The sequence below is a fragment of the Chiloscyllium plagiosum genome, unplaced genomic scaffold, assembly GCF_037043375.1.
Source record: "Chiloscyllium plagiosum isolate Xiang-an unplaced genomic scaffold, Cpla_swu_hap1 HiC_scaffold_29, whole genome shotgun sequence".
Taxonomy (NCBI): Eukaryota; Metazoa; Chordata; class Chondrichthyes; order Orectolobiformes; family Hemiscylliidae; genus Chiloscyllium; species Chiloscyllium plagiosum.
In genome coordinates, this window is record NW_028270167.1 from 6028612 (window position 1) to 6054886 (window position 26275).

Consider the following 26275-nt stretch of genomic DNA (forward strand, 5'->3'; position numbering starts at 1 on the left):
GATTGCAGTTTGACTGTAGTGAGACCCAAACAGTTTTACCGAGAAACGTTCTATTTATAACCAGAAACAAAAATAGAAATTCTGCTCATGTGTGGTACTTCCTGTACAACAGCAACATTTATACAGTGTGCTTAAGTCATAAGGTGTTTCACAGGCACATTATCAGGCTATTTATAAAGGCACTGGAGGGTACATCTCAGCTCATTGATAATGCAGAGAACCATTGAGGGTGGGGGGTGAATTTCAAATCTGAGACTGATATATTTTAATTGGACAAGGCATATTAAGCATTTTGGAAACAAGGCGAGTAAATGGGATTATGATACAGCTCACTGGTGATCTAACTGAATGGCAGAACAGGCTGGAGAGGATGAATGGCCTCCTCCTGTTCCTATATTGTTTGGCTTTATCTGATAAAGATGTTGTATAATAGCCAGGCTTCAGACTGTAATGTTTACTCCTGAGGTTTGTTAGAGGCACAGTAATTAAACCCGCAAGGGCCATAATAAAGAAGACATTAAAGCAGATTTTATACGGTGGCAGCCGTGTGTACCATCTGCAGCATCTCACCAAACTATCTCTGCCAGCATCTTACAAACCCACCACCGCTGTCACCCAGAAAACCGAGGGCAGCAGATACTGTACATGGGAAACCACCCCTGCACATTCCCCTCCAAATCTCAAGCGGCTGTCGTACATTACATAACATCCTGACATAGAATTATACTGCCCTTCCTTCACTATCACGGGGTCAAACACCTAGAACTCTGCTCTGGACACCAGGCGAAAGTGAGGATTGCAGATGCTGGAGATTAGAGTCGAGAGAGTGTTGCTGGAAAAGCACAGCAGGTCAGGCAGCATCCGAGGAGCAGGAAAATCGACGTTTTGGGCACAAGCCCATCATCAGGAATGGGCTTGTGAGCCAAGGGGGCTGAGAGATAAATGGAGGGGGTGGGGCTGGGGGCAAGGTAGCTGAGATATGATAGGTAGATGAGGGGAGGGGGGGCGAAGGTGATAGGTCAGAGAGAAGGGTGGAGCGGATCGGTGGGAAGGAAGATGGATTGAATAGATTGTCAAGTGTTTAAGTTTAGAATGTGAGGGCGGTGCTGAGTTGGCAGGTTGGATCTGGGATAAGGTAGGGGGAGGGGAAATGAGGAAACTGGTGAAGTCCATGTTGACGCCATGGGGTTGGCGGGTCTCGAGGCGGAAGCTGAGGCGTTTTTCCTCTATGTGTTGGGTGGTAAGGGTTTGGCGATGGAGGAGGTCCAGGACCTGCATGTCCTTGGCGGAGTGGGAGGGGAGAGTTGAAGTGTTCGACCACGGGGAGGTGGGGTTGGTTGGTGCGGGTGTCCCGGAGATGTTTCTACACCAGACAGGCGGCAATGGTTCAGGAAGGCAGTTCCCCAACTCCCTTCATCAGGGCAATTAGGAATGGGCCACAAATGTTGGCCCAGCCAGTGATACCAACATCCCCCGAAATAGTAAAAGAAATATACAATTAGCATTTCAGGGTGTGTCCCTGGCATAAATGTTCCAGCCTTACATTAAAAAAATTGTTAAAAAGAATTTAGTAGATAATTTTGGAATTAAGAATGATGAAAGATTTCTTTTCTGCAATTTACCATCCTGAGTAATCCCACGGTATTTTTTAAAAAACCTATCCAAACTCAGGGACGCGAATTCACTGTGAATCAGATCAGTGCTTGTGGAATCAAATGAATCAGCTACTGTCAGCACTGAACAAAACATACATTATGTCCAAGAATTAACCGACTGTTAAATAACACAAATAATGCTGGACAGATGTTGGTGCATTACGGATAATAATCCTGTTCCATGGGTCAGTAGTCAGAGATAAATTGGCTGATCTTTGTTTTAATGGCCTATGATGTCATCGGAGCTGCTCAGTTGGATTACTTGCCTGGTGTAGGATTTCACCGGGAGAGGGGCATCTTACATCAGGCCCTCTCAGTTAAACCAATTTGTGCAACATTAGGTCTTGATATAATTTGTCCACAGAATTGTTGGAATTTGGACTAATAATTGGGAACTAATAACTGGGAACTCATAATTGGGAACTAATAACCGGGAGCTAATAATTGGATGTGAATAACTGGGAATTAATAATGGCACAGCGAAGGTAAAGGGTCACCTGGTGCCTCACTGAATGAAGAGGCTAACAGTCCATCTCCTTAACCAATGAGATTTAAACATTGGTTAAGAAGTGGTAAATCAGAGTTGATTCAGATAGAGAAAGCGAAATGCAGAGAGTGAAAGAAAGATTGGACTAAGTCATAGAATCACACAGTGTAAACACAGACCTTTTAGTCCAACTCATCCATCCCAAATCAAACGAGTCCCACTTGCCTGCATTTGGTCCGTATCCCTTTCCTATTCGTTTACTTATCACATGTATTTTACACGTTGTACCCACATCCACCGCTTCCTCTGGCAGTTCATTCCACACACTAACAAATTCTCTGTGTAAAAAAAATTCCTCCCCTGTCCTTTTTGAAACTTTCATCTCTCACCTCAAAAATGCACCCCCTAGTGTTGAACTCCCTCACTCTAGGAAAGAGAAGGGAGTTTGGAGAGAGGAAAAATAAGAGGTAAATTTAACATTCTAAACTTAAACACTTGACAATCTATTCAATTTCAGTAGCTGGAGAAAGACTCCACAATTTGACATTAATTGCTTACCGAGAGAGCCAGAGGAATTGATTGGCAATCATTAACAATGATTACGTTGTTTAAAGTTTGCTGACTTGGTAAATTATTAGATGTAACTCTTGACAACTGGTTTAACAAGAAATTAATGCAACAACTTTATGAAACCCACATGAATATTAAATGTAAGTTCCTATCTTGGCAAGGCTAGTGGGGGAGTCGCACAACTCATGTTGTAACTTCTGTTTGAGGATTCTGGGTTAATATTCAATGGAGTTTAGAGGATGAGGAGTGATCTAATTGAAACATACGGAATACTGAATGGCCTGGACAGAGTAAATGTCGGGATGATGTTTCCATTGGTAGGAGAGACCAGGATCCAAGGGCACAGGTTTAGATTAAAGGGAGACCCTTTACAACGGAGATAAGGGGAAACTTCTTCAGCCAGAGAGTGGGGAATCTATGGAATTCATTGCCACAGAAGGCTGTGGAGGCCGGGTCATTGAATATATTTAAGACAGAGAGAGATAGGTTCTTGATTGTAAATGGGATCAAAGGTTACAGGCAGAAAGCGGGAGAATGGGGTTGAGAAACCGATCGACCATGATTGAATGGCAGAGGCGCTCGTGAAGAAGGGTTACACCTGAAACATTGACTTCTCCACCTCCTGATGCTGCCTCTGGCTTGCTGTGTTCTCCCAGCCTCTTGCCTGTCTACTCATGATTGAAGGGCAGAGCAAACTCTCTGGGCTGAATGGCCTAATTTCTGCCCCTATGTCTTATGGTCTAACTTGTGGCATTTCTTTGCAGTGAATGGGGTCTATCTTCCTCGCTATAACGTGCTGCCTACTTGGACTTTGGTAAAGACGGCTGTTGTTTACCCACCTTTATTCTTTCACCAAACCTGGAGCACCCAAAAGGTTTCTGCAGATTCCCTCAAAGGCTCCCATTGACTTTGTGAGGAAGGAAAACAAGACTTTACTAAATGTGGCAGCCCAGGACATCCCAGTTGCTTCACAGCTAATGAGGTTCTTTGAAGTGTAGTCTCTGATGTAATGCAGAAATAATTGATGGCAATTAATGTAATCTTTCTACAAAGAGCAGTAAGTTGATAATCAGATAACAAAAACCAAAGTTGCTGTAAAAGCTCAACAGGTCTGGCAGCATCTGTGGAGAGAAACCAAAGTTAACGTTTCAGGTCGAGTGAACTTTCCAGGGTCTGATTTCTCTCCACAGCTGCTGCCAGACCTGCTGAGCAATTTCTGTTTTTGTTTCCGATTTACAGCCTCCGCAGTTTTTTGGTTTTTATTTTATAATCAGATGATATGTTTCAACCATATTGAGTGAGGGAGAAGCATTGAGTGATAGTGTCAGAGACTCACAAAGGAGAACTCCTGTCATCTCGATTGAAAAGGGATTGTGGGATCTACCTGAGGGGGCAGAGGCGCACTGGATTTAACATTTCTGTGGAAAAGTGCCATCATTGATAGTGCAGGGTACTTCCACAGGACCACACTTAATGTGTTTGGAACAAAAGACCCAGTAGAGGTCAGAGGGCAGGGCTGATAGATGAGCCAGAGCCGGTGGTGGGAGCGGGGTTTGGGGGCAGGGGAAATGGGTGGACACAGGGGTCATGACCTGACTTGGATTGACTGTAATCGATGGTGGGATGATCAGTGTTTGCTCTGGCTTTGTTTTTGTGGCCAGATGGGAGATGCTGGTTCTGAGCTATATGAAGCCGCACTCTACAGAGGATTGACCCCTCTGCAGACTCCTTGATGGAACCAATCACCTCCAACACAGCAAACGAGGCTATCACTTGGCTCTGGGGATTTGTATTCCCTAAGTACTGTCAACAAACAGGGAACTGTCACTCAAGTGTCAGAGGAGAGATAGGAAATCGCAAAATTTCATTTGTGTTCAAAAGCAAAATTGGAAATATGCAGTAAAGTGTTGAATATGGAGGAGGGGTTGGAAAAATCACTCAATCCGAGAAAACATTATTCAGTTAATTTGCTTTGCAGGGTACAGCGCAAGCCATCAATACCTGTCATTAAGTATTGTAGCACAGCGTCATTGGGGATGGAATGAAATAATAATCCTCTGTGTGAAATATTTCAATTTAAAACCAAAACAATTTTTGCAAATTGCTTCATGTTGCTGTAATACAGCGATAGTGCAATTAGACATTCCACCCTCAGTTTCAGGAGCTTACTGAACTAAGGTACTGCTGAGCTGTTTATACCTTTCTGCAGTGATCTGCCCCAAAGCTGCAGCAGATAAAACTACGGTGGCCCTGAGGACTGGGAATTCACCTGAAATGTGCCTCTGGTATTGGGGTGGGTCTTCAAAGGGGAAACTGAAGGGGTTTCAGATGTCCAGGTTTCTGAATCACACCGTAAAGTTGACTCTACAGTTGGCATCTTAGCTGTTTGACAAGCTTCCAGCTTGGAGGTTGGCTTGCTCGAGAGAGAGAGAGTTGGTTTCCAATCACACAGGATCCTCTGCAGAGCAGGCTATATCCAAAGGTAAGGACTTTTAGAGTAGAGCTTGGACTGGGATACAATGTTACTTTCACACATAGTAATGGAGTAGTTGTTGGTATGGTCCATGTGTCACGTGGGTCTGTTTCCTGCTCCCTCTCTGAGGATACCTGCTGACAATGGGGGAGGGTCTGTATTGCATGGTGGTCACGGTGAAGTGGTTCAAGGATAGATTGGTAATCCATTGTGCCAACACCTGCTGCCTACAATATTCTTCATTCCCAAATTTAACCATGTGTCTGTTCATTTGATGATTGTTTGCTTGGATGTTGCCAGGGTTGGAGGGTTTGAGCTACAGGGAGAGGCTGAGTGGGCTGGAGCTGTTTTTCCCTGGAGCGTCGGAGACTGAGGGGTGACCTTATAGAGGTTTATAAAATAATGAGGGGCATGGATTGGGTGAATAGCCAAGGTCTTTTCAAGGGGTGGGGATGGGGAGGTCATAGGTTTAAGGTGAGATGGGAAAGATTTAAAAGGGACCTAAGAAGCAACTTTTTCATGCAGGGGGTGGTGTGTGTGAGGAAGGTGCCAGAGGAAGTGGTGGAGGCTGGTAACATTACAACATTTCAAAGGCATCTAGATGGGTTTATGAATAGGAAAGGATTAGACAGATATGGGCCAAATACTGGCAAGTGGGACTCAAGTAGGTTAGGATACCTGGTCTGCATGGACAAGTTGGACTGAAGGGTCTGTTTCTGTGCTGTACCTCTCTATGACTCTATGAATATCAAAAAAGGAGAAAGAGGACATTCAGCCCATTGTGTCTGTGCCAGCTCTGAGAATGATTCTTCCCACTCCTGCAATTGGCTGGTGAGGAGTTAAAATTCCTCTTTATATACATTTCAGCAGAAAGGGAGGATTAAAAGGGGCTAACAATGTTGAGACGAGAAAGATAAGGAAGCAGATGGAGAGACTGGCTGACGTTTCGGAGGTGGCAGGAGGTTGCTGAATGAATGACAAAAGACACCAACTGTTGCACAGCAAGAGACAGTGACTAAAAGGCAGGAAGAAAAGAAGTTGAACAGAGAAAGGGAGAGAGACAGAATGAAGAAGAGAAAGAAAATAACTAGTCAGGAGAGAAATTTCACGACGGAGAGCACAGAGAGAATGAGGGATTGGCAGATGAGGGAGCTGCTTCCTTATTGGGGTGTGGCATATTCTAATATTCATGTAGGAATCTGATTAAATTATTGCTGGAAAGATATGTTTGTACAAGATATCATCCTGCCAATCTGGGAGACAGGTCTCCAGCTGATCGGTGATAGGAAGGCAGCATGTGCTAATGGTCCTGGCTGCATTACCGAGTTAAAATCCAAATCAAAGATAATGTCATCAAAAACAAGTCAGATGACTCTTAGATAGAGTCAGAACACTGTGGATGCCGGGAATTGGAATTTTAAAAGATCAGAGGAAAAGACACTGGAGAGAGAAAGACAAGGGAAATCTACTGTTTTCTGACAATGTGCTGGAGGTGGGGGGTTTAATTAGGGCCGAATGATGGCACATCCATAAATAGAGGTCAAGAGTCAGGAATAGTTAGATCTCATGGTTGACGTGGTCAACAAATAAGGCTGCCATGTTTACCCAGCTGCACCAGGTCTATTCCCAAGGGCAAACACATGATGCCAGTCCGCCACTTCCCCAAGTATGGGAGGTTGGCGAGGACTCTTTGAGGGCACTCAGTGCCCGATTGAGGGACTTGATTTTGGTAAAGGGGGAGCAGGGTACGAGCCAGCCTTCTGCCCTGGTTCCTGACCTCCACCTTACACCCATCTGACCAATGGTCCTCCCCCCCACTGATTCCCCCATACCACCTTCACTCCATGATGCTGGGACTCTGCCCTCCTTCCAGTCCCCACCAAGTGCTGCTGAGGGAAGGGGGGCAGTGCTCCAGCCTCTGTCCTGGGTTTGTGGTGAGGGGGGGTGTTCCTGGTTCTGGACACAGTCCCACCTGTTGCCTAATAACCTGAGGGTTCAGTCAGCAATCGTGAAATCTGTCCACAGGGATCTCGGCAGTCACCAGGTGAGAGACTTGCTGCCTCAATGTGCTGCCATCCATGGATTCAGCTCAATGACACCATAAGGTACACAAGCAGAAGTAGGCCATTCAGCCCATCGAGTCTGCTCCGCCACTCATTGACATTGCGGCTGATCTGATCATTCTCAGGCCCATTTTCCTGCCTTTACCCTGTAACTCTTGATTTCTCCTCACTGACTAACCACCACTTGAGACTCCTCAGATATTGAAGCAGTCCATATTCAAATGTAGCAAGATCTGGCCAATATCCAGGCTTACGCTGACAAGTGGTAAGTAACAGTCACAGCACCACAAATGCCAGGCAATGACCATCTCCAATAAAGACAACCTAACCACTGCCCTTTACATTCAATGGTGTTACCATCACTGAATCCCCCTCTATCAACATCCTTGGGGTTACCATTGACCAGAAACGCAACCATAACCACAGTGGCTACAAGAGCAGGTCAGAGGCTAGGAGTACTGTGGCAAGTAACTCACCTCCTGACATCCCAAAGCCTGTCCACCATCCACATGGCAAAAGTCAGGAGTGTGATGGAACACTCCCCACTTGCCTGGATGGGTGCAGTTCCAACAACACTCAGGAAGCTTGGCAGCGTCCAGGACAAAGCAATCTGTTTGATTGGCACCACATCCACAAATATGCACTCCCTCCACCATAGATGCTCAGTAGCAGCAGTGTGTACTATCTACAAGATGCACTGCAGAAATCCACCAAAGATCTTCAGACAGCACCTTCCAAACCCATAACTATGCCCATCTGGGAGGATGAGGGCAGCAGATACATCAGAACACCATGACCTGCAAGTTCCCCTCCAAGCCACTCACCATCCTGACTTGGAAACATATCACCGTTCCTTCACTGTCACTGGGTCAAAATCCTAGAATTCCCTCTCTAAGGGCATTGTGGGTCAACCCGCAGCAGGTGGACAGCAGCAGTTAAGGAAGGCAGCTCGCTCTCACCTTCTCAAGGCGCAACTAAGGATGGGCAATAAGACCCTGGATGACCCACCAGTGACACCCACATCCCAAGATTTTTAAAATTTCCAGAGGAAGGCCATTCGGCCCATTCATCCCGTACTGAGTCAATCTGATTCCCTTGCTCCTTCAGTCAGAGCTGTGTAAGTCTATTCTCCTTCAGGTATTTATAGCTGAAAATGTGTTGCTGGAAAAGCGCAGCAGGTCAGGCAGCATCCAGGGAACAGGAGAATCGACGTTTCGGGCATAAGCCCTTCTTCAGGAATGATTCCTGAAGAAGGGCTCATGTTCCCTGGATGCTGCCTGACCTGCTGCGCTTTTCCAGAAACACATTTTCAGCTCTGCTCTCCAGCATCTGCAGACCTCACTTTCTCCTTCAGGTATTTATACAAAGTTACAGTTGAATCTGCTCCCACCTCCCTTGAGGACAGCCCAGATCATGGCAACTCTCTGAGGAAAGCGTGTTTGTTCAGGAAGCCTTTGGTTCTTTTCCAAACACCTCAAATCTAATGGACTGCTGGTCACCAATCTTGTAGACCTGAATCCGATCCTAACAATACCTAATGGGAAGTGAAAGACTTTTTATTTAAAACCTCTGCTGGTTAAATCACATTGCACTTTGCCATTCACACAGTCTGTAGGGTACGTAGGGACTGGAGGTCTTATGAAAAAAGGATGAGGGAGCAATGGCTTTCCTCATTGGAGCAAAGAAGGATGAGAGGTGACTTGATAGGGGTGTACAAGATGATGAGAGGCAGAGATAGAGTGGATAGCCAGAGACTCTTTTCCCACAGCGGAAATGGCTATCATGAGGGGGCATACTTTTAAGGTGACTGGAGGAAAGTGTTGGGGAGATGTCAGAGGTAGGTTCTTTTCTCAGAGAGTGGTGGGTGCGTGGAATGCACTGCCAGCGGTGGTAGTAGAGTCAGGGACATTAGGGACATTTAAGCGACTCCTGGATAGGCACATGGATGATAGTAAAATGTAGGGTATGTAGGTTAGTCTGATCTTAGAGTAGGATAAAAGGTCGGCACAACATCGAGGTCCGAAGGGCCTGTAATATGCTGTACTGATCTATGTTCAATGTTCTCTGTCTCTGTTCAAACTTGAGACCTGAAGATAATTCTCTAAAAGCCCAAGGGGTACCTAGCTAATAGCTTCACATCCCAGAACATAGGGAGCTTCACCCGCTTCCCCTTATTCTACATTCTCCATCCAAGTGAGACAACCTCTTAGCATTTCCCCCTGAAGGACATTGTATGTTTGACTGGGGGAATCATTTCCCATCCTCCTGAACTCACATGAACCAACTCACATTTTGAATGAGCATACTACAGTAGTTGAATAGATTTGAGGGGCTGAATGGCCTACTTGATTTTGTATGTTCCTCGCTGCACAATGATATTTCAGGTAGCTGACAAGCATGAGAGAACAAGAGGCCATTGAGGTGCCTCGATTTCAAACAAGAACGCGCAGCTAATCTCATCTCTGTAAACAGTGTCCCTGCCTCTTGGATGGGGACCCAGGCTTAATTCCCACCCGTCGTGGAGATGTGTTATAATGTTGAATTGCAAATGGCTAATGGTTGCATAAATAACCAGCAAGATCCCCACTGTGATCTCAATCCGGTGGCTGAATATTGCTAATCCCACCAGCCTGGAAAGCTGAGCTCTCCCTAACAATGCAGGCCCACACTTGAAACCCCATGTTGTTTCCTGATTATAGAACTCCAATTGTATCACGATGGATGGGGGTAGGCTGGCAGAGTGATATTGTCACTGGACAAGGCTGGTTCTCTGGGCTCACAGGTTCAAATCCCACCTCATACAGCTGACAGAATTTAAATTGAAAGCTGATGGAAACTGTCATCAGTTATTCCAAAATCCCATCTGGTTGGCTGACTTCCTTTCGGGAAGGAAATTTGCCATCCTTACCTGGTCTGGGCCTACAACTCTAGCAAGCCATTCTGTTCAGAGACAATGAGGAATGGTCAACAGGCACTGACCTTGCCAGTGACGCTCTCATCTCATGAATGAATAAAGATAAAGGCAGCTGATGGTAGAGAAATTGGATTTCAGTAAATGTTACAAATAGACAATGGCTACTTGAGGCACTTACTCGTAAGAAGAGAGCTATCTTCAAATAAAGCTGGGATGTGAATTTTCTTAATAGCTAGTTGGCAGCCATCCTGCAGAATGTATTCTGTTGCAGCACATTTTTCACATTTTTTGGGTTCGAGCCAGTGTGAACCTGTATGAATAATCTGATTAGCACAAACAGACTCAGAGACTCTGATTGAGATCTTTGATTTCTAATGGACAAGTCATTCCATGCTTTTCTTCTGTGTAGCCGGCAGCGTCTCTGTGTTGCCTCTCCTTTCCCCAGCCCCAGGGAGACATCTGCTACATTAATTTGTGTCGAACTATGAATTGTGTATCGACGTCTTTGGCTCCCAACATTAGACTTACTCATTACTGACAAAGCTCCTTGTGTAAGTAATTGTTACTGTTGTGGCTTCCAATTGTGTGTGTGCACACACACATGTATATGTCTGTTTGTGTGTGTGTATGTGTGTATTACAGTGTGTGTACATGTGTGTCTGTGTGCATGAGTGTGAATAGGGGTGACTCTATGGATGGATGTGTGTAAGAAGGTGAGTGTATGCAAACATTCTTCAGTGTGATTGCATTATGTTCTTGTGTGTGTATGCGTGTTGGAGTGTATGTGTTTGTTAGAATATGTGTGCGCGTGTTGGAGTGTCTGTGTCCATGTTGGAGTGTGTGTGTAAGAGTGCACGTGTAGGAGTGTGTGTGTTTTAGTTGTAGTATGTGTGTGCATGTTGGAGTGTGTGTGTGAGTGCGTGTAGGAGTGTGTGTGTAAGAGTGTGCGCGTGTAGGAGTGTATGTGCGTGTAGGAGTATGTGTGTGGGTGTTGGAGTGTGTGTGCGAGTTGGAGTGTGTGTGTGTTTGTGTGTTGGAGTATGTGTACGTGTTGGAGTGTGCGTGTTGGAGTGCATATGTATGTTGGAGTGTATGTGCCTGTTGGAGTGTGTGTGTTGGAGTGTATGTGCATGTTGGAGTGTGTGTGTTGGTATGTGCATATTGGAGTGTGTGCGTGTTGGAGTGTGTGTGGGTGTGTGCGTGTTGGAGTGTGTGTACATGTTGGAGGGTGTGTGCATGTTGGAGAGAATGTGAGCATGTTGGAGTGTGCATGTTGGAGTTTGTGTGTTGGAGTGTGTGCGTTCATGTTGGAGTCTGTGTGCATGTATGTGTTGGAGTGTATGTGTGTGCTGGTGTGTGTGCATGTTAGAGTGTGTGTGCGTGGTGGATTGTGCATGTTGGAAAATGTGTGTTGGAGTGTGTGTGCTGGAGTGTATGTTTATGTCGGAGTGTGCGTGTTGGAGTGTGTATGCGTGTTGGAGTGCGCATGTTGGAGTGTGTGCATGTTGGAGTGTGCATGTTGGAGTGTGTGCATGTTGGAGTGTGCATGTTGGAGTGTGTGCGTGTTGGAGTGTGCATGTTGGAGTATGCATGTGGGAGTGTGTGTGTGTTGGAGTATGCGTGTTGCAGTTTATGTGTTGGAGTATGCATGTTGGATTGTGCATGTTGGAGTGTGTGTGTTGGAGTGTGTGTGTGTGCTGGAGTGTGCATGTTGGAGTGTGTGCATGTTGGAGTGTGTGTGTTGGAGTGTGTGTGTGTGCTGGAGTGTGCATGTTGGAGTATGTGCATGTTGGAGTGTTTACGTGTTGGAGTGTGCATAGTGGAGTGTGTGTGCTGGAGTGTGTGTCTTGGAGTGTGTGTGTTGGAGTGTGCATGTTGGATTGTGCATGTTGGAGTGTGTGCATGTTGGAGTGTGTGTGTTGGAGTGTGTGTGTGTGCTGGAGTGTGCATGTTGGAGTGTTTACGTGTTGGAGTGTGCATATTGGAGTGTGTGTGCTGGAGTGTGTGTCTTGGAGTGTGTGTGTTGGATTGTGCATGTTGGAGTGTGCGTATTGGAGTGTGTGCATGTTGGAGTGTGCATGTTGGAGTGTTTACGTGTTGGAGTGTGCATATTGGAGTGTGTGTGCTGGAGTGTGTGTCTTGGAGTGTGTGTGTTGGATTGTGCATGTTGGAGTGTGCGTATTGGAGTGTGTGCATGTTGGAGTGTGCATGTTGGAGTGTGTGTGTGTGTGTTGAATTGTGCGTCTTGGAGTATTGTGTTGGAGAGTGTGCGTGTTGAAGTGTGTGCATGTTGGAGTGTGTGTGCATGTTGGAGTGTGTGTGCATGTTGGAGTATGCGTGTTGGAGTGTGTGCATGTTGGAGTATGCGTGTTGGAGTGTGTGCATGTTGGAGTCTGTGTGCATGTTGGAGTGTGTGTGCATGTCGGAGTGGGCGTGTTGGAGTTTGGGTGCGTGTCGGAGTGTACGTGTTGGAGTGTGTGCATGTTGGAGTGTGCGTGTTGGAGTGTGCATGTGTTGGAGTGTGCATGTTGGAGTGTGTGTGTGTGTTGAATTGTGCGTCTTGGAGTATTGTGTTGGAGTGTGTGCGTGTTGGAGTGTGTGCATGTTGGAGTGTGCGTGTTGGAGTATTGTGTTGGAGTGTGTACGTGTTGGATTGTTAATGTTGGATTGCGCATGTTGGAGTGTCTGTGCGTGTTGGAGAATATGTGCATGTTGGAGTATGTGTGCATGTTGGAGTGTGCGTGTTGGAGTGTGTGCATGTGTTGAAGCGTGCATATTGGAGTGTCTGTGCGTGTTGGAGTGCGCGTGTTGGAGTGTGCATGTTGGGGTGTGTGTGCGTGTTGGAGTGTGCGTGTTGGAGTATGCATGTTAGAGTGTGCATGTTAGAGTGTTTGCGTGTTGGAGTGTGCATGTTGAACTCTGCGTGCCTGTTGGAGTGTGCGTATTGGAGTGTGTGTGTGTTGGAGTGTGCATGTTGGAGTGTCTGCGCATGTTGGAGTGTGTGCGCATGCTGGAGTATGGGTTTTGGAGTGTGCATGTTTGAGTCTGTATGCGTGTTGGAGTGTGCATTTTGGAGTGTGTGCGTGTTGGAGTGTGCGTGTTGGAGTGTGTGTGTGTGTTGGAGTGTGCATGTTGGAGAGTGTGCGCATGTTGGGGTGTGTGCGCATGTTGGAGTGTGCATGTTGGAGTGTGGGTTTTGGAGTGTGCGTGTTTGAGTGTGTATGCGTGTTGGAGTGTGCATGTTGGAGTGTTTGTGCGTGTTGGAGTGTGCGTGTTGGAGTGTGTGCACATTGGAGTGTGTGTATTGGAGTGTGCGTGTTGGAGTGTGCATGTTGGAGTGTGTGTGTGTTGGAGTGTGCGTGTTGGAGTGTGTGCATGTTGGAGTGTGCGTGTTGGAGAGTGCGCGTGTTGGAGTGTGCATGTTGGAGTATGTGTGTGCGTGTTGGATTGTGCATGTTGGAGAGTATGTGCATGTTGGAGTGTGCGTGTTGTAGTGTGTGCATGTTGGAGTGTGTGCGCGTATTGGAGTAGGTGCATATTGGAGTGTGTGTGCGTGTTGGAGTGTGCATGTTGGAGTGTGTGCGTGTTGGAGTGTGTGTGCATGTTGGAGTGCGCATGCATGTTGGAATGTGTGTATATTTTGGAGTGTGCATGTTGGAGTATGTGCGCGTGTTGGAGTGTGCATGCATGTTGGAGTGTGTGTGCATGTTGGAATGTGTGCGCGTGTTGGAGTGTGCATGCATGTTGGAGTGTGCATGCATGTTGGAATGTGTGTGCATGTTGGAATGTGTGTGCATGTTGGAGTGTGCATGTATGTTGGAATGTGTGCGCGTGTTGGAGTGTGCATGCATGTTGGAGTGTGCGTGCATGTTGGAATGTATGTGCATGTTGGAATGTGTGAGCATGTTGGAGTGTGCATGCATGTTGGAGTATGCATGCATGCATTTGGGAATGTGTGTGCATGTTGGAGTGTGCATGTTCGAATGTGTGTGCAAGTTGGAGTGTGCATATTGGAGCGTGTGCGCATGTTGGAATGTGTGTGCATGTTGGAGTGTGCATGCATGTTGGAATGTGTGTGCATGTTGGAGTGTGCGTGCATGTTGGAATGTGTGTGCATGTTGGAGTGTACATGCATGTTGGAGTGTGCGTGCATGTTGGAGTGTGCGTTCATATTGGAGTGTGTGCATGTTGGAGTGTGTGTGCATGTTGGAATGTGTGTGCATGTTGGAGTGTGTGTGCATGTTGGAGTGTGTGCGTGTGTTGGAGTGTGTGTACATGTTGGAGTGTGTGTGCATGTTGGAATATGTGTGCATGTTGGAGTGTGCATGTTGGAATGTGTGTGCATGTTGAAGTATGTGTGCATGTTGGAATGTGTGCACGTTGGAGTTTGTGTGCATGTTGGAGTGTGTGCGCGTGTTGCAGTAGGTGCGTGTTGGAGTGTGTGCGTGTGTTGGAGTGTGTGCGTGTTGGAGTGTGTGCGCGTGTTGGAGTATGTGCGTGTTGGAGTGTGTGCGTGTTGGAGTGTGTGCGCGTGTTGGAGTATGTGCGTGTTGACGTGTGTGTGTTGGAGTGTGTGTTTTAGAGTGTGCACATGTTGGAGTGTGCGTGTTGGAGTATGTGTTTTGGAGTGTGCATGTTTTGGAATGTGTGCACGTGTTTGAGTGTGTGCGTGTTGGAGTGTGTGCGTGTTGGAGTGTGTGCATGTTGGAGTGTGTGCACATGTTGGAGCGTGTGTGCGTGTTGGAGCGTGTGCACATGTTGGAGTGTGTGCGTGTTGGAGTGTGTGCGTGTTTGAGTGTGTGTCTTGCACAGCATAAGAATGTCCACAGTAGTGCGTGTGTGCAGCTTGAGTAGGAGTGTGTGTTTAGCTTAGTAAAGTTATGCTCTGCTTTTCTTTCAAATCTTTCTTTTTTGATGCGGTGGAGGATCAATGGTTTGTATGCTGTCTGAACCCACAGGGTCTGAAGCTTCTCCCTGAAGGATCTGATTCTATCTCTGAGGATTCACACAGTGTCTAACTGATAGCGCATCCAGTGGACAGATGGGTGAATGGGCTGACCGTTTGTATGATGTCTTTCCATCACTTCCTGAGCATTCCTCAATCTGATTTTGAAATATGGGAATTGTATGTGTGCTCACTTGCCCTGATCCAACAACACTGTCATTTTAAAATTCCCAACTTTGTTTTCAACACCTTCCATGATCTCTCTCTCTCTCTCTATCTCTCTGTGTCTCCATCACCTCCTCCAAGCCCACAGCCCTCTGAGATATTTGGCTTTTTCCTCCTGCTCATCCTGATCTTCATCATTAGCCATGTGCGTTCAGCTGCCTGTGCCCCAAGCTCTGCAATTCCTTCCCTAAACCTCTCCAACTCACCCTGTTCCTTTAAAACATTCAATAAAACTGACTTCTCTGATGAAGCATTAATCACCTGTCCCTGATATCACTTGCTGTAGCTCAGTATCAAATTGTGTTTGATAACACAATTGTGCGTGTTGGTGCAATTGGTGCAATTGGTGGGCGGCACGGTGGCACAGTGGTTAGCACTGCTGCCTCGCAGCGCCAGAGATCCGGGTTCAATTCCCGACTCAGGCGACCGACTGTGTGGAGTTTGCACGTTCTCCCCGTGTCTGCGTGGGTTTCCTCCGGGTGCTCCGGTTTCCTCCCACAGTCCAAAGATGTGCAGGTTAGGTGAATTGGCCATACTAAATTGCCCGTAGTGTTAGGTAAGTGGTAAATGTAGGGGTATGGGTGGGTTTCGCTTCGGCGGGTCGGTGTGGACTTGTTGGGCCGAAGGGCCTGTTTCCACACTGTAATCTAATCTTAACACTCCTGTCAAATGCCTTGGGATGTGTTACTGCATGAAGTGCGCTACATGAATGCAATTTGTTCTGTTGAACCACGACAGCAATGCTAACGTTGCCATTTATTTACCTGATTTTCCAACGTGATATCATCTAATCTCAGTTTAAATCAGTTTGAAGTATTCTTCAAAATGGATTAAATTGGCCTTCATGTACTGCCAGCCTCAGAACTTTTCAGGTCAACCCTTGTGTTATAAAGCAGTCCCTGGTTCTGTGGGAATGAGCTGTACAGGATGGTTGTAAAGCAAGAGTTTAACATTCAACGTTACTGCAATGTAAAATGTTGCAAGGTTGGGACTGGCCAGATTCTAAGGCAAGCGACTTTGTGGAAGAAGATGACTGAAGGAGAATTAAGGAGAAAGATGATTTTGGGCAGTCAGACTGGAGGCCTGTGACCAGTAGAGTGCCACAAGGATCGGTGCTGTGTCCACTACTTTTCATCATTTATATAAATGATTTGGATGCGAGCATAAGAGGTACAGTTAGTAAGTTTGCTGATGACACCAAAATTGGAGGTGTAGTGGACATCGAAGAGGGTTACCTCAGATTACAACAGGATCTGGACCAGATGGGCCAATGGGCTGAGGAGTGACAGATGGGAGTTTAATTCAGATAAATGTGAGGTGCTGCATTTTTGGAAAGCAAATCTGAGCAGGACTTATACACTTAATGGTAAGGTCCTAGGGAGTGCACAGCTCCTTGACAGTGGAGTCGCAGGTAGATAGGATAGTGAAGAAGACGTTTGGTATGCTCTCTTTCATTGGTCAGAGTATTGAGTACAGACGTTGGGAGGTCATGTTGCAGCTGTACAGGACATTGGTTAGGCCACTGTTGGAATATTGTGTGCAATTCTGGTCTCCTTCCTTTGGAAAGATGTTGTGAAACTTGAAAGGGTTCAGAAAAGATTTACAAGGATGTTGCCAGGGTTGGAGGATCTGAGCTATAGGGAGAGACTGAACAGGCTGGGGCTGTTTTCCCTGGAGCATCGGAGGCTGAGGGGTGACCTTATAGAGGTTTATAAAATTATGAGGGGCATGGATAGGATAAATAGACAAAGTCTTTTCCCTGTGGTCGGGGAGTCTTGAACTAGAGGTCATAGGTTGAGGGTGGGAGGGGAAAGATATAAAAGAGACCTAAGAGACAACTTTTTCACTCAGAGGGTGGTACGTGTATGGAATGAGCTGCCAGAGAATATGGTGGAGGCTGGTACAATTGCAACATTTAAGAGGCATCTGGATGGGTATATGAATAGGAAGGGTTTGGAGGGATAGGGCTGGGTGCTGGCTGGTGGGACTAGATTAGGTTGGGATATCTGGTCCATATGAATGGGTTGGACTGAAGGGTCTGTTTCCATGCTGTACATTTCTATGACTCTATGACCTGCAGTTGGAAGTGGGAGGGCTAGGAGGAACTGAAGAGTAAAGTGCAAGAGTGTGAGAAGTGAAGACGTGAGAGAGGGAGCTACTCTTCACCAAATCCTTACCACAACGTGTTTCATTCATCGGTCTGTTCACCGTCAATAATTGCCTCCTGCAGGGGCGCACTTAGCCCTGCTCTGATTCGGCACAGCACAGGAGCTGATAGGCTTTTGAAAGGACTTGGGGAGTAAGGAGGAACGGGGCAGTGAGTTGGATGATCAACCGTGATCATATTAACAGTGGAGCAAGTTGAAAGGGCTGAATGGGCTATTCCTGCTCCTGTCATGTGCATGTCTCTTGGTCACACGTTGGTACCTTCTCTATGTGTTAGTGAATGAGTTCAGGTTGGGCTCTATGGTCTGTATCCAATCCTGACCACCTTCTGCTCTCACGTTCACTCTCTGCTGCTTTCACTGTAGACCTGATCTTTGTCTTCCAACCCAGCTTCTCCCAAGCTCTTACCTCTCAAGAGAACAGATGCATTTATTTATATTGCATTTATGTGGCACATTTTCTGAGTGCTGCACTGGCTGAAATGCCAGAAAGGGAATATAGATAACCCTGGAATTACAGACCAGGCAGTCTTACATCTGTGGTGTGCAAAGTATTGGAGAGAATTCTGAGAGACAGGATTTACGATTACTTGGAAACCATAGTTTGATTAGAGATGGTCAGCATGGCTTTGTGAGGGGCAGGTTGTGCCTCACAAACCTTATTGAATTATTTGAGGATATGACAAAGCACATTGATGAAGGTAGAGCAGTGGATGTGGTGTACATGGATTTTAGCAAGGTGTTTGATAAGGTTCCCCATGGTCGGCTCATTCAGAAAGTAAGGCGGCATGGGATACAAGGAAACCTGTCTGTCTGGATACAGAATTGGCTATCCCATAGAAGACAGAGGGTGATGGTAGATGGAAAGTATTCAGCCTGGAGCTCAGTGGCTAGTGTGTTCTGTAAGGATCGGTTCTGGAACCTCTACTCTTTGTGATGTTTATAAGTGACTTGGATGAGGAAGTGGAAGGGTGGGTTAGTAAGTTTGCCGATGACACGAAGGGTGGTGGAGTTGTGGATAGTGTGGAGGGCTGTTGTAGGTTGCAATGGGACATTGACAGGATGCAGAGCCGGACTGATAAATGGCAGATGGAGTTCAACCTGGAAAAGTGTGAAGTGATTCATTTTGAAAAGTCAAATTTGAATGCAAAATACAGGGTTAAAGACAGGATTTTTGGCAGTGTGGAGGAACAAAGGGATCTTGGGGTCCAAGTCCATAGATCCCTCGAAGTTATCACCCAAGTTGATCAGGTTATTAAGAAGATGTATGGTGTGTTGGCTTTCATTAGCAGTGGGATTGAGTTTAAGAGCTGCGAGGTTATGCTGCAGCTCTATAGAGTCCTATTTAGATCACATTTGGAATATTGTGTTCAGTTCTGGTCGCCTCATTATAGAAAAGATGTGGAAGCTTTAGAGGGTGCAGAGGAGATTTACCAGGATGCTGTCTGGACTGGAGGGCATGTCTTATGAAGAAAAGTTGAGGGAGCTAGGGTTTTACTCATTGGAGCGAAGGAGGATGAGAGGTGACTTGACAGAGGTGCACTAGATGATGAGAGGCAGAGATAGGGTGAATAGCCAGAGATTTTCTCCCAGGGCGGAAGTGGCTGTCACAAGGTGGCATAATTTTAAGGTAATTGGAGGAAGGTTTAGGGGAGATGTCAGAGGAAGGTTCTTTACACAGAGAGCGGTGGGTGCTTAGAATGCACTGCCAGCAGTGGTAGTAGAGTCAGATACTTTAGGGATATTTAAGCGACACTTGGATAGGCACATGGAAGATAGTAAAATGAAGGGTGTGTAGGTTAGTGTGATCTTAGAGTAGGAAAGAAGGCCAGCACAACATTGAGGGCCAAAGGGCCTGTACGCTGTGCTGGACTGTTCTATGTTCTATTGTGTAGACGTTAAACAATCTGCCCTCTCAGATGTTCGTAAAAATCCCACAGCCAGCGTTTCAAAGAGAAACAGGAGAGGTTGCTATTTGTTCTGGTCAATATTCATCTCTTGGTCAACATCCCAAAGGTAGATCATCTGGTTATGACCACATTGCTGTTTGACTTCAGAAGAATCATATTGCACTCGAACGTTAACTCGGTTTCTGTCTCCACAAATGCTGCCAGACCTGCTGAGTTTCTCCAGCACTTTCTGTTATTGATTTAGATTTCCAAAATCTGCAGAATTTTACTTCCAGCTGTTAGTGAGAGCTTGCTATGCCCAAATTGTTGACTTTTAACTGTCCTCTGGGCAATTAGGAATGGGCATTAAATGCTGTCCTAGCCAGCGAGTGACAGAAAAGTTGGCTCCCACATTTGCTTCTGCGCAACAGGACAGTGAGCACAGTAATGGGTGTGAAGCACTTTCCAATATCCTGAGATTGTGCAAGGTGCTACACGAATGCAAGATCCTTCCTCTTTCACACACCAGTGCTCTGTGTAATTGGGACGGTGAGTCAGAGCAGCCTTAAAGGATTTGACTCTGAATAATTGAATTCACACACGTTGTGGTTTCATGGGGAGCGCGATGGGAGGAGTTTGGTGTAATCTGTGCTTCTCCCTGCAGTTCCCTGACTCCCTGAGTCTCTGGTGGCTGCACTGATAATTGCTTCCATTATCAAATCCCCTCATTAAAACTGTTGCAAGTCATGTTGCTGTGTTGCTATGGAGCTGAACTCAGTCATGGTCTGTCACCAGTCCATGTCTGTGCCGTGTGGAGAGCTAGCAGAGTGGGAATGGCCTGGTGGACCTAACAGTTGGGATTGGAAATACTGACCAGTGGGAGGAGAACGTTTAGCTCACTTTGCATTTCCTCGGCTCATGCAGATTGAAGATTTGCTTTCTCTTTGTGCGGAATGCAAGTCAGCAGGTTTCCAGGATGTCTGTCACTGACTCTGTTTTTAAAAGCAAAACTATTTAACCCGTGAGGTTTGTTAATGACTGATAGGCCTGTCTAATCAGAGCAGGGCTGTCACATTGAACAGAGCAAAGACCATGGAACAGTATGTAGATAGGCCCTTTTGCCCACCATGATGCCATTCTATACTAATCCCACCTGCCTGCTCACAGTCTATGTCTCTCTGCTCTCTGCCTGTTCATGTGTCTGTCTAAATGCCTCTGAAACGCTGCTATTGTATCTGATTCGACCTCCTCCTCTGGCAGCACCTACCACCCTCTGTGTACAAAACGTCACTCACTCATTCTCCTTTAAACATTTCCCTGCCCGTTTTAAACCTGTGCGCCCTCCCCACAGTATTTCCACCAATGGATAACAACTCCGTCCTGTCTATGCCTTAGAATCCTACAGACTTCTATCAGGTTGTCCCTCAGCCTCTGACACTCGAATCAAAACAAAGCAAACGTAGGGACTCAAACTTCCTAAGAGTCCTGCCACTTACTGCATACTTTTCTCTTGCATTTGACCTCCCAAACTCCATCATCTCACACATATCCGAATTCAACTCCCGCTGCCATTTCTCCTCTCAACTTCCCAGCTGATCTACATCCAGCTGTATGCTTCGAAAACCTTACTCACTATCCACAATTTTCACGACTTACTAATCAGGCCACCTGCATTTTCACCCAAGTCATTTATATAAATTGCAAACAACGGGGCTCCCAGCACTGAACCCTGCCGTACACCCACAGGTACAGATCTCCAGTCAGAATAACACCCCTCCACAGCTACCCTCTGTCTTACATGACCAAGCCAATTTTGTGCGCAACTTACCAACTCACTGTAGATCATAGAATCCCGACAGTGTGGGATCCCACATGACTTAACCTTCTGAACCACCCTACCATGAAGGACCTTGTCCAATGCTTTAGTAAAGTCCACGTAGACAACATCCACTGCCCTACGTTCATCAATCATCTTCATCACTACCTCAAAAAAGCTCAATCAGATTTATGAGACAAGACCTCCTCCCACACAAAGCCTATCCCTAATAAATCCATTCTTTTCCAAATGCGAATAAATCCTATCTATAAGAATTTTTTCCAATGATTCCCCCCCCCACCCTATGTCAGGCTCAGTGGCCTATAATATCCTGGATGATCCCTGTTTGTGTCTCTCCTGGTTCAGTGCTTGTAACCATTAACTGGCTTCACTATTACCCAAAGCATATTAACATCAGGAATTCATTCTTCACTACCAGAACCGTACAGCAAAAAAGGAGAAATGTAGCGGGAACTCTGGAAAGGTTGAACACTGGATCACAGAAGGGCAGCCAAAGAGAGTCAGATCCACAAGGAAACCATTCAGCCTATCTGTGTCTGTGTTAACCCTCCAAGGGAACAATTCATGCTCCACCTTCTTCCCATGGCCCTGCATTTTCTTCCTTTTCCAGACATAATCCAATTTCCACTCAAATGCCTCGATTGAACCTGCACTCATTCTTAGGCAGCACATTCCATGCTCCCAAAAAGCTCCTGACTTCATCTTATTATTGTTTTTAATCATTATTATTATTTGAAGAATTCCCTTTTCCTCATCTGTTTATCTGGCTCCTTCTAACACATGAACATTGTTCACTCAACCAGTCCTTTCAGCAGCAGGTTCCTCCTTCCTCGATGAAGAGAATTCTCCCAAATTCCTGATTGGATTTATTCGTGATGGCCTTATATTTCTGGTTACTAGTTCCTGTCTCCTCCACATACAGAAACCTATGCTCTCTCTTTACCATATTAATTAAGCCTTTTCATAATTTTAAAGATTTCTAATAAGTCACCTGTCAGTCTTCTCTTTTCTGGAGAAAACAGCTCCAACCCATGCAGTCTTTCCTAATTTTTAAATAAACATTCAGTTCTGCTAGCATCTTGGTCAATCGTTTTTGCACCTTCTCCAGTGTCTGTCTATCCAGAGGTATCCCTGTCCTCCAAAGGGTGTGCACTGATACTGAAGCAAAATATGGCAGATGCTGGGAATCTGAGACAAAAACGGAAGGTGCTGAAGAAACTCAGCAGGTCTGGCAGCAACTGTAGAGAGGGAAACAGCGTTAATGTCTCAGGTTTGATATGAAGAATGAAAGTTGCCTTTTGAATGTAAATCTCCTGCTCTCTGAGGAATAACCTGCGATGATCGATGGGGTCTGGATGTGTGAGACAGCCTGTATCAGCTGATTAACTCTCAGAACCCAATGCTAGCTGCAATGTCCTGACCAATTGTTCTTCCATTTGATTTATTTTCATCCAGATCAGTTTGGTAACACTCTCCCCGAATCACAAAGAGGGTGGGTTAAGATCCAATTTAAATACAAGTACACTGTTGATGCCGATAGGTCAGTGAAGCGCTGAAGGAGTGTTGTGTACAGTAAGGGTTCTAAAAGAGTTAACGTTGAAGGTACATTAAGCTCCACCCAATCTGATGGTGCCAGTCGGTATTATGGCGGAGAGAAGGGCAAGTTTATATAAGGTGTCGATGGAGATAGACATGTCATCTCTGGCTCCTGATAATTGTGATGATGTCTAACTAATCGATTGTATCTATTGCCTTTGTGCAGTAAACTACCAATGGCTTCTTCTTAATCCTCTCTTGTGGTCTGTCCTCTATCGCTGATAATTAGACTCAGCATACAGAGCAGGATTGGGGACAGTGACCTATCAGAGGTTTGTACCCAGAGCCTAATGTTTACAGAGGAAGAATCTCCTGCTCTTCTTCAAAGAAGTGGCACCTCAGAGGGAAGACCAGTCTACATTTAATATCTTAATTGAAAGATGGCACCTAGAACAATGCAGCACTCCCTCTGCACTGCACGTGGATGTCAGCCTAGATTTTGTGCTCCATACTGTGGAGGAAGTGGGATTTGAACCCATGACGTATTGGTTGAGAGCTGAGAGTATTGTATGAAGAAATCCTGGGAAACACCTCATGTGAGAATTTAAACAAAATAACACTTACCCTTCTCTTTCTTCCTTTCAGGATATCCAGGAGTGTGAAGGAGCCATTGTAAATGATGTGATCATGGACAACACAAACAGAAACACGGTTAGCCAAATGAAAAAATCGCAGAAAATCATTCAGGTAAGACATGTTAGTTGAGCAATAACAGTGACTGAACTTGAGTATTTGCAGGCAGTTTGATCTTTAGCCAAAGTCCGCGCAGACAGCCGATTCTGAGATAGAGTGGTTTACAGTGAGGTTCAGTGAAATACAAAATATCAGCACAGACACAACATCACCTGCTGCAGGTTCATTGTAACATTGTCAGCCATGAGTCAGTGTGGAGCCCTCTCAACAATGAAAGCTTCACTCCAGATACCTGAGCACAAAATCCACACCAATACTGCCAGTGTGGTACTGAAAAGAATGCTACACTGCCAGAGGTACTCTCTCCCAGATGAGACATAAGCACTCTCACCTGGACATAAAGGATCCTATGGCACTATCTTGAAGAAGAGGAAGAGAGTCTCCTGGTTAATATTTTTACATAACTAATTCCCCTTAAACAAATTATATGGTCAGCCTTATTATTGTTAGCAAGAGCTTCCTGTGTGCCAATTGGCTGACAAGTGTCTTCAGCATTTCATGTGGAATGCTCTGCACCAAATGTGGTACTGCATTGTGAAAAGTGCTGTGAAAATGGAGTTTTTCTCCGTGTGCAGTCATGAGCACAGGTTAGTGAGTTACCTTTTAGCCGCTTGCATGAAATGGATCGGTCTGTCTCTCATTCTCTCCAAGATCTGCCTCCCACTCAAAATCCTTTGGCACATTCTGAAGTAGTGCAAGCATTTGTAAAAGTGCAAATGTTTTCTTTTTCTAAAGTGTAACAAGAAACAAGTGTGATTTTCATAAGAAGTGTTGGTAAGGACAGACAAAACTTTAAGGGAAGAAGCGGTTGATCAAAGAATGTTTCCTCTTGTGAGCAAGACAACGGTGAGGAAGCACAGTTTAAAAATAAAGGAGCCTCCCATTTAAGAAGGAGATAAGGAGGATTTTAAACATTTTGACAGAGGCAGGAACTATTGCAATATTTAAGAAGTATTTAGGTGAACACTTTAAATGTCATAGCTACAAGGCTATGGGCCAATTGCTGGGAGTGTTAGAGTAAATAGGTGCTTGATAGAGTCAAAGAGTCATAGGGATGTACAGCATGGAAGAAGACCCTTCAGTCCAACCCGTCAATGCCGACCAGATATCCCAACCCGATCTAGTCCCACCTCCAGCACCCATGCCAATATCCCTCCAAACCCTTCCTATTCATATACCCATCCAAATGCCTTTTAACAGTTGCAATTGTACCAGCCTCCACCACTTCCTCTGGCAGCTCATTCCATACATGTACCACCCTCTGTGTGAAAAGGTTACCCCGTAGGTCTCTTTTATATCTTTCCCCTCTTACCCGAAACCTATGCCCTCTAGTTCTGGACTCCCCGACCCCAGGGAAAAGACTTTGTCTATTTACTCTATCCATGCCCCTCATGATTTTATAAACCTCTGTCAGGTCACCCCTCAGCCTCCGACGCTCTAGGGAAAACAGCCCCAGCCTGTTCAGCCTCTCCCTATAGCTCAAATCCTCCAACCCTGGCAACATCCTTGTAAATCTTTTCTGAGCCCTTTCAAGTTTCACGATATATTTCCAATAGGAAGGAGACCAGAATTGTATGCAATATTCCAACAGTGGTCTAACCAATGTCCTGTACAGCCGCATCATGACCTCCCAACTCCTGTACTCCATACTCTGACCAATGAAAGAGAGCATACCAAACGCCTTCTTCACGATCCTATCTATCTGCGACTCCACTGTCAAGGAGCTATGAACCTGCACTCCAAGGTCTCTTTGTTCAGCAACACTCCCTAGGACCTTACCATTAAGTGCCTAAGTCCTGCTAAGATTTGCTTTCCCAAAATGCAGCAACTCGCATTTATCTGAATTAAACTCCATCTGACACTTGTCAGCCCATTGGCCCATCTGATCAAGATCCCGTTGTAATCTGAGGTAACCTTCTTTGCTTCCACTGCACCTATGGCTGGTATGAATATAATGGGCCAAATGGCCTCGTTCTATGCTGTAATACTCTATGACTATTATTGAATGGCGAAGCAGACTCGAGAGGCTGAATGGTTTACATGTGCTTTTAGTGTGTCCATTTGTATGTAATTAACTTGCCTGTGTTGTGACCCACACTCAGGTGATGAATCTTGTCCGAAATTGGTGAGCCTGAATTTGGAAAGTTACTTTAGGTACTCATTCCACAACATTCCCCATTGAGGGGATTTTGTAACCATATGAACCAAATAATTTATATATATCTCTGTGCTAAATTTTTACAATGTGTGTTAAATACTAATCAAAGTTCATGTTAACTGGAATTCAGACAGGAGGAGACCTAGACATGGTATTCTTTCATGGAATATGGGTGTAACTCACCCATTTATTAACCATCCTTAATTGTCCTTGAGTGGGGTGCTGGAAAAGCACAGCAGGTCAGGCAGCATCCGAAGAGCAGGAGAGTTGATGTTTCGGACATAAGCCCTTCATAAGCCTCATTCCTGATGTAGGGCTTATGCCTGAAATGTCGATTCTCCTGCTCCTCGGATGCTGCCTAACCTGCTGTGCTTTTCCAGCACCACACTCTTGACTGATCTCCAGCATCTGCAGTCCTCACTTTCTCCGAACTGTCCTTGAACCCAGTAACTTGCTATGGGGCAACTGAGAGTTGGTGGCAGGATTGGTAAGGTCTTTGATTTCAGCATCTCATCCAGGAGTCAGTATCCTTAACAGCACAGCACTCACCTGCTCCAGCACTAGACTGTCAATCTTGGTTACATGCTCAGATCTCTGGAGTGAGA

At 45.7% G+C, this 26275-nt stretch overlaps 1 protein-coding gene across 22 annotated transcripts in view; it reads left to right on the forward strand.

The window, feature by feature from the left end:
- The window catches only part of LOC122540584 (pleckstrin homology-like domain family B member 1), a 413532-nt gene that overhangs the window by 107418 nt on the left and 279839 nt on the right, over positions 1-26275 (forward strand). For all 22 annotated transcript variants that reach the window (XM_043676461.2, XM_043676462.2, XM_043676471.2 and 19 more), the window contains exon 2: positions 23405-23506. In XM_043676461.2, coding sequence (XP_043532396.2) covers positions 23405-23506 — 102 coding nt within the window. The remainder of the gene's footprint in view (positions 1-23404; positions 23507-26275) is intronic.